This window comes from Triplophysa dalaica, chromosome 10 (genome assembly GCF_015846415.1).
Source record: "Triplophysa dalaica isolate WHDGS20190420 chromosome 10, ASM1584641v1, whole genome shotgun sequence".
Taxonomy (NCBI): Eukaryota; Metazoa; Chordata; class Actinopteri; order Cypriniformes; family Nemacheilidae; genus Triplophysa; species Triplophysa dalaica.
Genome location: NC_079551.1, coordinates 13,120,619 through 13,137,956, shown reverse-complemented (window position 1 = coordinate 13,137,956; position 17,338 = coordinate 13,120,619). Strand labels below are relative to the sequence as shown.

General features: G+C 39.5%; 1 protein-coding gene across 1 annotated transcript; it reads left to right on the top strand.

The window, feature by feature from the left end:
- Positions 1-18: 18 nt before the first annotated feature.
- On the top strand, positions 19-16,932 carry LOC130429967 (histamine H3 receptor). The gene is made up of 3 exons (XM_056758822.1): positions 19-2,611; positions 5,331-5,497; positions 12,141-16,932. Exons 1-3 carry the CDS (start codon positions 2,374-2,376, stop codon positions 13,017-13,019), a joined length of 1,284 nt encoding a protein of 427 aa, XP_056614800.1. The 5' UTR covers positions 19-2,373; the 3' UTR covers positions 13,020-16,932.
- The last annotated feature ends 406 nt before the right edge of the window (positions 16,933-17,338 follow it).

Sequence of the window (17,338 nt, the reverse complement as noted above, 5' to 3'; positions counted from 1 at the left end):
TTATCGCGACAGTACTGTCAGACGCAGGAAATATTACGTCAGTGTCCGAACTTTTTCAGTCATTCTCATTCACTTCTGCCCCATATAGTGGACTATTTTACGTCCGCTATATAGGGAATAGTGAGTGACTGAAGAAAGCAAATTAAGAGGCAGGGCATGTGCAATTAATCGACAATTATTCGTAATCGTCAATTTTGGACAACAATTACAATTACAAAAACAAACGAATCGAGGAAAACGTTTTTTCTAAGTTGTTTTAAAAGTTAATGAGTGATCGTGTTAAAAAATCGGGATCGCAATATCGGCCAAAACGATTTTTGCCTAAATCAAGTAGCCCTACCGCACGTAGACGTTACCATGGTAACATTAATTTGTTGTTTGCCGTAATTGCCGTAGCCTTTGCTACAATGTCAATCAGCATTACATTACCGCAGTGTAAAAGTCAGCCCACACTTCACAGTTAAACACCAGTGACATATTTCAAAGGGTTGTAAGGGGGAATTTAACTGGATAACTGCCAGAACCAATAAAAGCTAGTGGAGCCCCAGCATTCGGTGCAATTAAATTGGATTTCACAGATGCGCCATTATTTCCCTATCAATGTCACGCACGTGTGTGAATCGCGCGCAAAGTGTCTGCGATCTTCCTGCTCCGGCGCTCAGCTGAGCAGAGGCTCACTGGGGTAAAGTTGTTCTTTTGTGTTAGGGAAGTGAGTCATTCAGTGTACGAGGGCCAAACCTCTTGACACCGTCTATAATTAAGGATGTTTTTCTTTGAGAACAGATTTACAGACTGTGTTTGGGGGAAGAGGCGTACTGTACAGTGTGTGATTTTGCGTAAACGTAAAAATCAAGCGTTTGACATTGTGTATTAGGATGATTAATGTCTCATTGAAGTGGTAAGAGCAAAATGCACCCAATATAAGAAGTCTAACACCTATATGCATTTATATATATACCCATACCCAAAGGCTATATATATAGCCGCTGGGTGTAGTATGGGTATGCAAATGATTCTTGCGCTTTGCTTACAGTAGATGTAATGGAGCTGCTGTCCATGGTGCTGAATTCACTGCTTTGTGAGTTAACATTTAAGTATCAAGTTTTTGTTTATTTGATCAAGTTTGGTTAAATTATAGATAAATACACATTCACTTAAAAAGGTGGTTCGTTTTGTTTAAGATATGATGTAACACATTTGCTTTTGGTGTCTTATTTAAACAAGTGCCCAGAAAGTAAATACAATATAAGGTGTCGTTTCATGTTTTTTGAACGGGATAAAGGTCAGTTGATGCGAGTTGTACCAGATTTATTTTAATTTAATTTGTTTCTGTCATGTTGGCTATGTTACCTTACAGAACCCTGTACAGTATATTCAATAATACATCCGAGTTCAATCCTACAGGAATGTGTACTGGATTCTTAGTGAGTCATTAAAACAAATCAAATGGTTATGATGGGAGTATTCGCATGGGATTTCAACCAAATAGAAAAACTATTTTAGAATGGTTTCCAACAGAGCAAATGTAATTGAACCATGTTAAATTGTACCTGTAAAACGTGAATTCTGCCTAATGAAGAAAAACATTCATTCTGTTCACTCGGTTTATTCTGTATGTGAGAAACAAAGATGATTTGGACATGATCTCATTGGGACCCGTAGCATTGCCTCTGTAATATGAAGAGGAATTTTAACTGTGTTAGTGGTACACATACATTTTTCTCGAGTATGTATGACTGATGTATCAAGAGCGCACCTTGCATATGCGCAAATGTTTCTTTGTCGTGTAAACATAAAGCAAGGAATGTATTTGCAAATAAGCCAAAAGGTTTGAATCACGTGCAAAGCACAGCATGTGTTGCCATGTCAAGTATATCCCTGTGAAAAACGAGATTTCAGGTTCACGCATGGGTGAACCAAAATCGAAGACGCATGTCGCTGTGGATATCATGCGTAAATCAAATATTCACAAAGAAAAGCGCGCATGCAATACCTCGCATCTGATTTCTCGGAGGACGCACAGAAGCTGGGCGCGCAACAGTTGGCGTGCGCGCCCGACGGGGACGCGCTTCGGAATTGAAAAGTCAGAGAAGAGAAACTCTGCCTTTAGTCGCGGCGCATGGACTTCACTCACCATCTCATGGAGTTCCCCTCAGGAATCAGGCGTTTAATGTCAGTACGCTTTGAAGCTTTCAGAGATGGACGCGCTCTCCGGGCATTTGGAGACTCCAATAGGAACATTATTGTGGATGCGCACTGAAGTTAACGCAAACCTGGGGCGACGAAAACTTACCTGTCAATGTTGTCACGAGGAGAAGAGCCCACGATGAGCTCAAACCTGTTGCTGGTTTCCCAAATGCGTTTGCTTTGACAATGGTCACCTGCTTTTCAGGATTCAATTCTTCCAGCGCCAACATCACGACCGTCACCTCGGATGTGGCCCCGTTCCCCGGGTACACGATGGTCATCCTTGCCATCCTTATGATAACCCTGGTGGTCGTGGTGGTGGTCGGAAACGCGCTGGTTATCCTCGCCTTCGTCGTGGACAAGAGCCTCAGAAACCAGTGCAATTACTTCTTCCTCAATTTGGCTATATCAGACTTCCTCGTTGGTATGTATAAAGATTTGACATGCACTAAAATGCTTGAAATGCGTTTTTGTTTTTTCATTGCAATCGTATAGTGGACGTCAAGCACTAGAATACTTAAAACATTGAGTCTTTGTGACATATTTAAAGCATGTAGGGTTTTACGTGCTGTATATTTGTGGGGATGTTAGATCAGACACCCAAACGAGAGTGTAAGGAAAGTTTCATAGATCAGTGTTTGGCTGTTTATTTATTTTGAATCAGATTAAAATAGCTAGATGAATCAGATCTGCATCCAATATAAGTTCACATAATATTGACATAAATAAACTTAATGACAGTAAATGAGACGGACACATAAATAAACGTTTTTTATAAAATGCAAACATGAACCACAGAAATGAAGAAATGTTATATTTATACCTGCAGGGCTGTTTGTAGATTTTGAAATGGATTCAAGAAGGAGACACTTCTGTTAATGGATGCATCTCAAAATGGTCAAATGTCGTCCAGTCATCTATCTGCCTGATTTATCAATTTATGACCGCTGTATGCACGCTAAAACGTTCTGGTGTATGTGAAGTGTAATCATACATTTTTCTAGTTGTAGTGATTTATTTTGTGTCTTTAGTTCTCCGACACATTTGTAAAACAGGTCCAGACCACAATTCTGATTCAACTCCCTGAAACCCAGAGTTCAATACTGACTTCAGCATAACAACACACTTCTGAGGGAAACGGAGTATTGGATGAGGAAAAGTAGGCGTGGCTTGTGTTTTTTGCTGCAAATTGATTGGATTTAGAAAAGTCGTTTTTTTTTAATGAACCTGGCATCAGACTGGAGAGGAAGGGTTAACAGACGTTCTCACCGACCCATCAAACCGACGTCATTGGAGAAGGATAGAGTTTTAAAGGTCCAGTGTATGAAATTTAGCGTCATCTAGCAGTGAGGTGGCGAATTGCAACCAACGGCTCACTCCATCTCTCCCTTTTGGAGAACAACAGTGGCTGACACACAACTAAAGCGTAAGTTATAGTGGTGTGTAGGACCTACGCCGTAGCCTCTACACCGTAGGTTACGTGTCGGTTTTAATTTAATTTTAATTTACACTTCCCGGTCGTTGTCGCGTCGACAGGCAATGACCACTAGGTGTCAGTGCCCATGCGCGTGTTACTTGTGTTACCAAGACAAGAGCCGAAGAAGCAACTTGTTTGAGAAGCATTAGCAGTGATAGCGGCAAGTAAACGGTCACTTTCGTTGCAGCTTGAGATGTTAAATACAGATGAACAAATAATTTACTTTTAATAATTCTTTCCGAAATGTGTTTATGTAAACATAATGCTATCGCAGAGTCTTTTGACCTGAGGGAGGGGTCCAAACAGACCAATCACTGCGCTTGCGGTCCTTGTAGGGTCCCCGTTGAGTTGACACGTTGTTACATTTTTGGAGAGGTGAGCGTCATTTTACGGCATAGGGTATGCAGCTCTGCGTAACTATAATGCCTATAACTTGCGCTTAAGATGTTGTCATGTTTTTGTTCTTTGCCGAAAAAGATAACAAATTTACGAAATGCGCTCTGTAGAGCAGTTTGTCCGTTTAGGGCTACTGTAGAAACAACATGAGAATTCCATGTAAGAGACCCGTAGTATATGTAGATAGAAATAACTCATTCTAAGATTATAAAAACATGACACCTCATTATGTAAGGGCTTTATTCACCTCTGAACACATAGTTATGTATATTATATTGCATTTCTGCCAAAAGACTTTTAAGAGTGGAAGTGTTCATTCTTTAGATTTTGATTAAAGACAATTTTTTGGGTGAAGGACTTGGATAAAGTGAAAGGACAAGGATAAAAAATCTATTTTCATTAAACATTTGTTTCCAATTGTATTATGTATATCTTCGTATTGCGTAAGCCCCTAGACACCAATATTGACTTTTGGATACCCTCACTGGATAAAGAAAACATCGAATAAAACCCTAAGCCACCTAAATCCCAATGACTCAATCAGCCAGGATTTTTTGCCTTAATATTAATGCTTAATCAAAGAAACAAAATAGACTGTTACTGTCATCCAAACTCGCCGTCAGGTAGAAAACCTAACAGTTATCTCTATGCTAACGCAACACTAGGAAAGAGACCCTTCGATTTTCCCTGCACTGTGTTGGTGCTAGAAATTATTGGCTTGGATTCAGAGTGCATTAAGAGATGAGATCCTATCTGCGAGTTCGTTTCAAGATCCGCTTTGACTCTTTCTATTCACCAAACCCTCTCTCTGCCTCCTCAAGTGTTTACTCGCGGCTCACGGGTATTAGCGCTCAGGCGATGTAGGGCTCGAAGCTTTCACAGCGCAGGTTCTTTGAAAGAACTTGGGTGTATCTCCATGGCTCCCGTATGAAGGTAGGCGGTCCACATGCCACATGCCCACGTTGTTCAGATAATAAGGTTTCGAATGCCAAGCAGCCCAGAAGCTCTAAATAACAGAGCAATGGATCTGTGTTTGATTGGATTCCAGACGAGACTTCTCAGCGTCCGTTGGGAAAAGGCAGCGATGAAATTGCTTGGGTTTTCTTCTGTGAAAAGCTTTCCCCATGACGTTGAAGGCCATGAGTCACCATTCCCATTGCTGCTCAATGGCTTTTTGATAATAATTCTAGGTTTATTTGTACTATTGTAAAGCGAATCCTTTGTGACATGATCCACAGATTCAAGTAAATTGTGATGTGTCTCTATCCAGGGGCCTTTTGCATTCCGGTCTATATCCCCTACGTCTTGACGGGAAGATGGATGTTGGGTCGTGGATTGTGCAAGCTGTGGTTGCTGATGGACTACTTGCTGTGCACGGCTTCCGTCTTCAATATCGTCTTAATCAGCTACGATCGCTTCCTATCTGTCACGCGAGCAGTAAGTAGACACCTCGCCGACTTGCCAACGTGATTTCAAAACTGACCCTATTGACATAGCAAACACACCTCTACCGCATTATTCATCAGCACGTGTTAGGCCTCATCCACACGAAGCCAGAGCTTTTTTTTTCCTTTTCACGGCGTCTCAAGAAATACCTGCGTACACATGAAACCGCTGAACAGAGTCAAAACGATGTACTATACACGCCAAATCAGTATGTGTCGCAGTAATTCTGCCACAATGATAGAAAACGGAGAAGATTTGGAGCATGCGCAAAAACTTTGTGTGATGGGGTGATGACATCATCGTTTGAGAAAATATACGGATCGGCTGTACACACGAAAACACAAGGGGGGCGTTTTCAGATTTATCCACTCTGGCACCCGGTTAAAAAAATTGCGGTTTCAGGCTCCCAAAACGCCGGATCCATGTGGATGAAGCGCCGATATGATACAAAATCTTTACATATACAGCTAAACGCATCTCCATGTGGATGACCTCTTAGTGTAAAGATATTTGTCGTTGTAATGTAACTATATTGCATAGTGTCAGCTACAAAAATTGCTGGATTGTTTCAACCCATGCTTATAGAAAAGTCCACATTTTATCCAACCATGCATTTTTTTGTCTGTAGGCCATTTGGGCTATTGGTCACAGTCCCTGTGTGCTTTACACCAGTGGTTCTCAAACTGGGTGGGCCCCAAGATGGATCCAGGGTGGGCCACAAATTTGTGCCATTATAAATGTATCATATGTTACTATCATTCTATAACTAATTATGTTTTTGGTTTAATTAAAATGTTCAGTTTAAGATTATAAGGGGGGGGGGCGACCCACCCTACACAAAGGGGCCTCTACTTTGAAAGAGTTTGAGAACCACTGCTTTACACGATAACTGCAAGAATTCATGTTGTCCTAAGAGCATCATTTCAGACAAGATGCACCGCAAATGTCACTCTACCACAAGCAAGCCATTTACTAAACCCACACTAGCCCAAGACGCTGAAATCTATTGTTGCAATCAGATTTATAACAAACGTTTGATTTCTACTTTTTTCCCTAGTGACAGATAATAGATTAGATTAGATTAGAGTGTGGATGCAGACAGACCGCACCATCCTCCATGGACTCACCGTTCCGTCGCTCTGTGGTCATGAATTTTTCAGTGCAATTTGCAGCAAATATCCGCTTTGTTAGTCACAGGAAGCGTCACCCATTCATATTCATATTTCATTGTGATTCAACTTGAAGACAAAACCTGTATTTTTAAACTTGCTTGGTTTTCAAGGATTTAATAAGTATGTCTACGTGTATGGTATAGAGCCCATAGGGTGTAATAGAGCCTCATAAAGATGATGGGTCTTCATAGGCATCAACTCAAACAACATTTTAAAAACCACATCACTTCTCTGTATTGACAAAATATTCATAAACTCATTTTACAATTAACTTGTAGCAGTGCATTCTGGGATTGTCAAAACAAAGTATTTTTGTGTGAATTTAGCCCTATAATACAGCCTACGTAAGCAGTTTTGGAACAGAAACTTTACAATAGCGGCTGGTTGCTATTCTGATAACATATTCCATTATACTAGTGAACTGTCGCATCAGAGAGTTTTCTACTGGAGTGCTGGCATGTCACTCTCCTGTCATGTAGTGGCTTTATTTAATTCAGGTTTACAACTGGCACACTGCTCTCAGCAATTCTGGACATGCAGTCAGCTGCCCGGTGCATCCATACGCTGTAATGAGTCGCGGTGAGCCATCATAACAAGACTGCCCCCTCTCCATGACCTTTATATCCTGTTTGTGTATGTTGTCTGATCTGAAACAGGAGCAACACAACAAACTGGAAACCAAACATATTTGACTTTGTCTTATGGTTTAGTGAAATAATAAATCAAATTTGCATCTTTTTTATGAAATATTTCAGTAAATGCTATTCCTTCAAATATTTCTAATAGTTTTTGTTGATGGTGTCTATATTTGATTTAAATATGTAAGATAGTGCCTCCTACGTTTTTTGGCCTAAGGTTTTTCTGTTGAATAAATATTGTTATCATTTATATATTGCCTCCTACCTTTGGTTAGAAGCTTGAAAAGTAGCTAACCAAAGAGCAACTTTACCGCATTTGATAAACTTGAATTCATAAATATTTTTGCGCATCTACAGTTTTAAAATAGCTTACCAGCGCTGGATCTTGAATGGATGCTCTCTAAACCGCCAAACATCAAGCCTATCTAGCCAAATAAAAAAAATCAATGTGAGCAGGAAGGAACTTCAATATATTACTCATTGAATGTTTCTCTTTTATCTACGTTTCAAACCACGAAACGATGAGGAATTTGGGTTCTGAAGATCCTTAAAGAACCTCTCCTTACATTCATGAAAAACATTGAGCCAAATAAGCTTAGAAAACTCGTCCTCTGAAAGGCGGATGCGCCGAACGAGAGACGCCGCCGTTCCAAAGAAGCCCATTTCCCAACCTGTATTTCAAATGGCTTTTGACTTTCCAGAGCAGCGTTTGAGAGAATTATAAAACGCAAATATTGATTCCCTGCAGAGCAAATACACTAGTTGTCAAAAGCCCTGAATTATGAGGAAACGTTACGGCATAGAAACACGCATTTACGTCAATTTACAAGACGTGTTGTAAGGTCTCAAAATTTACCAGCTCGTGTCTGAATGTTTCAAATACGGGATAACTTTAAATACCCCCTTCACCGTTATCCAAACACATTATGCAGTCATGACATCCCAGGAGTGTATTCGGCATCCTCATGCATAATGCATAGGAATTTGCATGCGTTGAGAATGCATTTCCTAAACAGCTCTTTTGATGTGTTCGTTGTTTAAGATGATGTCGCCACTTCCTGTTTATGGCTAGTCTATGGGCATTATCTGTGAAGCATCTATCATGTGATTTACATTGTTTTCGCATTTCACATGACATTTCAAGAATTGTATTATCAAAGATGGCTGTTTATGTAGTGGTATTGTCACTTTGACATTTAAAAAAGTCATTGAGCAAATCATTTGGCTGTTTTCAGAATGGTACATTTTTACTAGTTAAAGGTCAGAAACCCTTACTGCTGTTTTCAACATAGGAATGAGTAATTCGTCCATAGTTCACTTATTATCTCTTTTGACAAATACTGTGTGTGCATTGTGTTTGTGTCTTGAGTGAATTGTAACCTGTACGTATTGCGATTTATTATCGATCTTTACGACGGCCCTTCAGCAAGACAGTTCTTTAATAACACTTTGTTGAGGGAGTATCGTGTCAAAACTAAAATGTCTGTTGTGTGTCAGAAGCCGAATTTATTTTAAAGTTCTGATGCCCCTGAATGCAGGTCTGAAGGTGTGAAACGCTGTGATGTTTGTCTTCTGTCTAACGTTACTCATATGTTCCCCACTCCCCTAAGACAACTATTATTTGCAGTATTTTCAGAGCGAAAGCAGCATTAGTTTATCACCAGACGACGGCCCAGACGGCTCGTGGCTTTTACGAATAGATGATCCTTTTCTTTGCTTGTCATCTTTCCATTTGTCATTTCTGAATGACAAAGTGTTTCTGGCTGGACTCTGGAGAACGGTGTGGTGTGGTGAAGACAGGCTAATAGTCACATTCACCCCGCTGTGCAGCCACGGAGACAATTATACCCGTCTGTTTTACACTGGTGTATGAAAGAGAAGAACATAGAGAGGGATGAAACGGCTAGTAAGGTGCTTCTGTTACAAATGATTGGCATACTGTAGATATGTGTTGTTGATAAAATGACATTTCAGAATGTCTATATTTGTTATGATCAACTTTTTCTTTATTAATAGCATAACTAAAGCTGCCATGGACTGATTTTCCAGCATGACTTGAGAATGTTCCAGTAAGCAGTGTGTGTGGTACGCTGGACAGCCGCCAAAAAATTGTGTCACATTTGATTAGTAACCTACAAAAAGTGTGTTATCTTTATTATTTTAATCATTTTTTTTTCTTCAAAGTACATGTATGGTGGTTCAAAAACCTTAAATGCTTAGTACAAAAAAGTAAGAGTAAAGTTAGTACAAATCTTTACAAAAAAATCTTAGTTTCGCCCGACCTTTTTATAGTTCTTGTACAATTCTTTGGTGCTAATTATTGTGGTAATATTTATATACATGTTGCATCAATATTTTAGTGTATTTTAAGCTCAAGTAAATTTTAAACTTATGTAATGTATTACGATAAATCGAATATTGAAAATAAATAAAAACTTGTATATTCAAAATAATTTTACTATTGTCCCTGTCAGAAAATTCTAGAAATGTCTGTAGCACAGAGAAGATGGGAAGAAGCGATGATGGGTGACTTAGAACTGAAACAGGACAATTATTCATAAAAGACAAAAACGATCAAATGTACACTTCTGAAATTTTAGACAACTCAATTTTACTAACTGTTATCTTCAATCTTCTTGTTGTCTTGAGCTCAGTGTTATGTCCATTTCTTATCATTGCTGCGTGCGAGTAACCAAAATGTATAAATGTGGGAAAATATTTTTACGTTTTCGTGAGTACGGTCGATGGTAAATGATAATGCGATTTCTTATACAGCATATTAAACTTCATTATGAAACTGTAAATTTGAAACTTAAAAAAAATATATTTCATTGTGGCATCAAAGGATACAATAATCTCGCCGGTTATTGTGAATAAAAACAATGGCTTTACGTTATTTATTCAGTATGGGTGATAAAAATATAAAATACAGGAAGGGTGAAGGGAAGAAATGGTTAGTATTAAAGACAGTGTCACAGCAATCAAACGTCTTCTTCATTCACAGCCGCCTCGGTGAAAAGAAACGATTATATCTGTGTTAAAGAATGAATAGAGGAGAATGAGATATCAATTTAGTCTTGGACACTTGGCGTACTCCGTCTGACATGCAGTGGAATGTTGGAGTTTAGTTGTAGTGATTCTTTGTGTTAAAGTTAATCCCATAATGCACTGCTCGAAAAATCTGTTTTAAATAGCGGACGATTTATAAGAAGTGTTGATCATAAATGTACTTAGAATTGATTCCACACTTAAATAGTCCTTCAAGGTTTAATAAGATGACAGTTTAACACAATATATGGATATGTTTTCTTTACGTAGTGGGAACATAAATGAATCGAGTAAATCCAACAAGATTTACAGTATACATGTCAGAACTACTTGATTTAATCACTTTTGGTTCATTTCTACCTAATAGCAACAAGCACTTTTTTAAACATCAAACAATGTACAATGATGTGAGGTCAAACAAGAGCTGAGATCCGAATTTTTTTCATCTACGGCATTAACTTACCAATATTATGCTTCAGATCACAGAAACAATCAAATCGTTTTTGATGTGTCAGCTCTCACCCTAAAGAAATGCTCTATTCTTCAGCACAATGGTAACCTCCTAAAGCCACCAACACAACACTGAACGTTAATAAGTTTCGTTCTTATTTTATCTTCATTGAAAAAGCATAAAGTAACACTTTATTTTGATATTTACACTCATTTTTCAGTCAAATGCAAAGCATGCTGGGAACTGGCAGTTGTGTCAACATAATAAATCGTGTTGAATCAATTTGTTTAAATTGAATAAATTGAACATGAAACAAAATTATATTTTTGAGCGTTTTAGTTACTTGATTGAAACATGTTCTTTTAAAATGAAAACATTGAGTTAAGTCAGTTCAACATGAGGCAATCATTTTTGAGTGTGTATTCTCATAAATGACATTAAATCAAAATGAATTGTTTAAGTAAAGTGAACAGCATCAAAAAGTCATTTTTGAGTGTATCCATGTACGTTGTATTAAATCAAATTGGCTTTAAAAGTCACTTGGATTTATATTGAGCTTTCCTGTAGCTCAGTGGTAAGAGCTTTGGGTTAACAATGCAAGGTTGTGGGTTCGATCCCAGGGGATTGCAAATACCTTTGTAAAATGTATAGGATAAAGTAATGTAAGTCGCTTTGGATAAAAGCCTCTGCCAAATGCCTAAATGTAAATGTAATGTATATTGTATTGATCAAAATAAGTTGAAACAGGTTAAACTCATAAACTTAATATCATTAAATTCAGTTCACTTTAATTAAAAAAACTGATGGCAGCCTTTGACCTGAAGATAAATAGATTAAATTTTTAAAGCGCGAGGGATTTAAACGTTACTTTTGTGTTGCTTCAGCGTTGCCTGATTGTTAACCAATTTAAATAGGGAAAAACATTTATTCAAAGCATGAAGTGTCAAGTTTATACACTTGGCCTGATCTTGCCTGCCCCTGTAAATTGTAATTTCACATCATTACGTTTAGCGGTCACACCGATTAAATTATAATAGCTTTATTAATTAATCCAATCTTTTGGGTCCAAATGATCAAATAAACGTCATAACCGATCAGTTCCGCGGTACCGGTTTGGGATGGACTTGATTCTTTCTGCTCTCTGTGCATGCTAGGGTAGGCTGTGAATTGAATAAATCATGAAGTAGTGAAGGCAGTCACACCGTGCATTGACTTCATTGAGTGTGAAAGCCGGATGAGAGAGCTCTTATTTAGGATTCCAACTATTTCATATGCCTCCCTCGATAGACTTTAATCTTTTGCCTCCTATATGCTTTGTTCAATAGGTGAGATATAGAGCCCAGCAGGGTGTCACGCGTCTGGCAGTGCTCAAGATGTTGGCAGTCTGGGTCTTGGCGTTCCTCCTCTACGGTCCCGCTATCATCTTTTGGGAGCTGCTGGTCGGCAAGAGCATTGTTCCAGAGGACGAGTGTTTCGCCGAGTTCTACTGCACATGGTACTTCCTGCTGTCGGCTTCCACCTTCGAGTTCTTCTCCCCCTTCATCTCAGTGAGCTTCTTTAACTTCAGCATCTATCTCAACATCCAGCGGAGGAACCGCAACAGGATGGCGCACGTGGAGGCCGAAAGAGAGGACGGATGGCGGGTCGTGGACGGCCAGAATTCGTCGGTTTTCTTCGTCAAAACGCGCAAGGTGTCCTCCAGCGGGCCGGCGGGCGTTTCGGCCGTCATCCAAGACGACGAGGAAATGTCGCCTTCGTCCAGCGGAGACCCAAGCAGCTCTCACTCCGTGTCCCTGACGATGAAGGTGACCAATAAGAAGCGAGGACTATTTAGAGGTTGGGTGAGGACGAGGATTATACGAGCGCAGGATACTTCTAACGCTTGCGGCCCCTGCAGGAGCGGAGGCCACGCACGACTCTCCCGTGACAAGAAGATCGCCAAGTCTCTGGCAATCATAGTGTGTGTTTTTGGGGTTTGCTGGGCACCGTATACTCTCTTGGTGATCATACGGGCTGCTTGTAAAGGTACTTGCGTGGAACATCACTGGTACGAAGTCACTTTCTGGCTGCTTTGGCTTAATTCAGCCATAAACCCTTTTCTCTATCCCCTTTGCCACAGCAGTTTTCGCCGGGCATTTGCCAAGATTTTGTGCCCCAAGCGGCAGTCTGTTCGACCGCATGAAGAAAGCCCTTCCTGCCAATGATAATCTGAAAGCAACAACACATTTTCACAGCAAAGACTGAATTATAAAGCACAACAGCAAGATTTCGAAACATTTACGCCCAAGGGACTGAAAGCCAACGTCTAAATGAAGTAGCGTGTTTTTTTATGTTCAACAGAACGAGAAACAAAAAAATTTGACGTTGACCTTTATTGATGATTTTGCAACCAAGCTGTTACGATTATCACCGGTCTTGAAGTAACATACAAATGGAGTTGTTTTCACAAGTTGCAGCATGAGTACAGAACTTATACACTTGACAGTTCTGCCCACATTTATCGACTATTGTATATTCCACCCCATTGACTCACACGGTTCAACGGAGTCTATCTGAGACATCATTACGACTCAAAAGAGAAAAGGTCACAATTGTTCTTTCATTGCAGCTTCACAAACAGACACTGAGGAGAAATCATTTACCGCTGCGGACAGACACAAACCAAATCATTTCTGAATGTACGTTTTGTGGAATGTGAATGATGTTCTTGATATATTATTTGACAATAATCCAAGGAATTTGTTAGTTCACCCAAAAATGTAAATTGTCGCTAAATACTCTGTATGGTTGAATTTCCAAAGTACTTTTACATTGTGTCTGCAGCTGCAGCTCTTATATTTATATTTACTATGGATTTCTTTTCAGTTTTATTGTTGTTTCATTCATATTTTGAATTAATGTAGCTGTTGTGAAGTGCTTTTGTCATTTTAATATGAATTTTTTCATGTTGCTATTTAAGATGAATTATTTTTATTTTCGGGCCTCAAACTTATTTCGGCACATTTCTCATTTTCGTTTAGTTTATCGAAACGTTTAGGGCAACATTTTACTATATTTCAACAAACAGAAATGTTGTTACAGCTATAATTGGAGTAAACTATAATAACCTTGTTTTACATTCAATGTAAATGTGGTGCCTCACAGGTTAGCACAATGAATTGTGATGTAAGTGACGGATGCGACACAACTTTTCATGAACTGAAAGAAAGTGCAAAGGAGCGTTGCAGAAGCATTTTGAGCACAGAAAGACTCCAGAAGACTTGAAATATAAAGCACACAAGTTTGTAATGGTGCTTTCTGTACCTATTGGAGCTCCATTATGTAAAGAACACTCAGAACCTTCTGCAATACATGTGCTTCTGTGTGATACTTGGGAAAGCAAGTCATACGGGTTTGGAAAGACATTGAGAGTGAATGATGACGAAACCTTTCATTTTGAGTGAACTGTTTCTTGTTTACGTTATTATAGACGTGGATACACAGTTGTAGCAGCCAAAAAGGATAGAACCAATGCCAGACATGTATTTACATGTATTGTTAAGAAAAATTGTTTACAATAATTCCCGGTGTTGTTTTTAAGGTTTGAATCCATGTAAAGGAGAATCGACTCATGCACAGACTGGTATGTTTTGGCCTGTGTGAAATGTGTATCTTGATCATCCTGTGTGTGTTCATAATTCAAGTGGTTAATGGATTTAAAAAGTTAAGCCAACTGAGACCAATTTCATAATAAGAGCTACGATTCAGTACCTCCCAAGTTCTTAAAATGAACTACATTGACTTTATATTTCAGGAAAAAATCCTTACCAAGCGTTTGACAAGGTCCAAAGGTGAAACCACACAGTTTTGTTATCCCAGGAGAAGAGCTGGAAACACCATGTTCTTTCATTTGATATTCAGAATATATGGCCGCATAATGATACCCTAAAATGCCCGAGAACACCCAGCAATCAGAGTAATATTTTGCATTTCACTCTGACAATCAGGTCTTATCCCTGGAGCGGTCGTTACGGCTCTGCAGCTCCAGTCGTCTCTTTGCTTCGGTGAATTAGTAAATGGCTTTTTTTCCAGCTGGCTTTGAGAGCTCTCGATTTATTGGTGCTGTTTGGAGCTCAAGTTAATTAAGCCACAATGACAAGCATCCTCATCGGATCCTTGAATTTGAAAATCTACAATCTCTCGACCAGGTGATGCCGTGGCTATACGTGGTGTCTATGGAAAGCCAACGAGCGGATGGGATATGTTGATTTGCATGATCAATGACTTCTGCATTTAGAGAGCGGCGTTTGAAGTCACTTCTTGATATCTGCTACTAGGCACTTCTGGAAAAGACGCGCTTTAATGTCTCCCGTGTTTCCCGATAATGAGATTCCAACTTAATAGCAAAAATATCCGCGTGACGGTTGGAGGGGGGTTGTTGGTTTAAGGATACAAGCATTTCGTAGGTACACTTACAAAAACTGCTGAGAGGTCGTACTACCTCCGAATCAAATCAATGGGAACATTTCCTCTGAGCTTCCCAGCTGCCTGCGGATTAAGTCCCGCTACACGGATGTGTAGATTTCAGGCTGACAGAACATGACGAGTGGAAATGAATCTGGGGTTTAAAGTCCTTTGAAGAGACTGGCTGATTCAGGCTGCAAGCGAAAACCAAGCTTAACGTTTGTGACAGTTTTACGTTTTAATTTTAATACGTTTTTATATCCTCTAAATGTTTTGAAGCTCTTGTAAGGTTGCAAGAATCTTTTACAACTACTCAATGAAGAATACTTGTTTCTAGTTTTTAGGAATTTAACCACACTGATGGGGATGTGGGGGTCAATATGACAATAAAAGGTTGAAAAAACACTTTATAGCCAAACAGGAATCTGAAACAAAAGGTATGTGTCGTAAAAAGCCAACGTATGATCTGTTAGAACTTGAATTCACATCCTGAGATTGAGCCTCCTACTGCCCAAGGATGTCCCCGGCCTTACCCAATCCCAAAGATTCTAGAACCTAATTACCGGCCGCACCTGCACCTCCGGAATTATGACCCAGATTTGGCAAGACCTTTGCTGTAAATGTCACAGACGTTGGCCCCATTGTTCGCTTTCCTGCACAGCGGGCGTCACGACAGTCATTAAGAGTAACAGACAGAGGCAGAAAGTCGGAGGCATGATAGGGCAGTAAAGGACACAGTTTGTGCCAATTTAAAATTCCACCGAGCGCTACGAACCCCTCGGGAGGGAAGATGCCCACCATGGCAACATGCTGCGTTTAATACCACCATGTCATATTAATGCCTATACATAAATACATCGTATTTCCATGCTGCATTTGATATCTTTGGAGGGTTTGAGTATTGACATTAGCAGACACCCGTGCATTCGTTTGACGCCGCCTCGATTGGGCCGTTTCGCGCCGCGTTTGCTATCTTTCCTCGCTAAATTTAAACTTGATTAGATTCAGGGTGGGCTATTGATTTTTGCAAGTCCACATTTTTTCAATTTTGTCCCCCGTCAAACTCATCGCAGCGGGGTGGTTTGCGTCAATACGTGGTGATGTTGTCTTTAGAGATGGTTGTACGCTACATAATTATTCCCGCTACAACACAGTGTTTTTTTTAATAACCGATGCCAGAAAGCTGGAGGTTTAAGCCTTGCATGAAATGAACTGTCACTGTGTGAGAGGGTTAGTTTGTACAATACCGTTGACAAATTTATTCTAGCTCATGGTGTTCGAATATATGTGAACGGGCTCGTTGTACAAGATGGCGCCGGCTTTTGCGACGCCAGAGTCTGAAAACTAATATCCGGTAGTATCGAGTTGTTTTGGCTTATGAAGTGCTCGGCAATGTAAAGAGGATCTGTCATATCGCTTTTACATGTTAAGTTATTCATTTTATACAAAGAACCACCAATATTTGCTGGCAAAAAATCCTCCTTTTCCCACACAGTGTTTCCACGACCAGGAATTATTCAGCCGACTCCGGCCGCGACCCAAAAGCTCATCGTGACCATCTTAAGCAACTTGCGAATTCAAAGAACTTATAAGTGTAAAGATCATTATGTAATGCAATTTGTGAATTGTCCCTTTAACTTTAAGAGATTCTTATATAAATATTTACATACAGCAGAAAATGTACAGCTTTGTTTATGAATGATTTGAAGTTTTTCAAGTTCCTTTACAAATTCACCCAATCGTCTAAACGGCCAAAACACCTTCCCACTCACACTCTGTTAAAACATTTTTTTAAGGCAATAAAGAAATAACCTTTAGACAGATCGGCAGTTCATTTGACTCTTTTGTTTAGTTTATAATGTGCTATATAATCACAAAGTTGCACTGCGGTTCTAACTTCTTTCCGTCTTGTTCTAGGAAACTGACAGTATGGTACCACACATCCGCTCTCTTTTCAACGCCTCTGCTACATGACTAAATTAAATGCAAATGTTTCATTTTTGGAAAGTCTAATATTAGGCCATTGCGTTTGATTATCAAAAGCACTCAAACACTGGGACACAATTTGTAGACACATCAT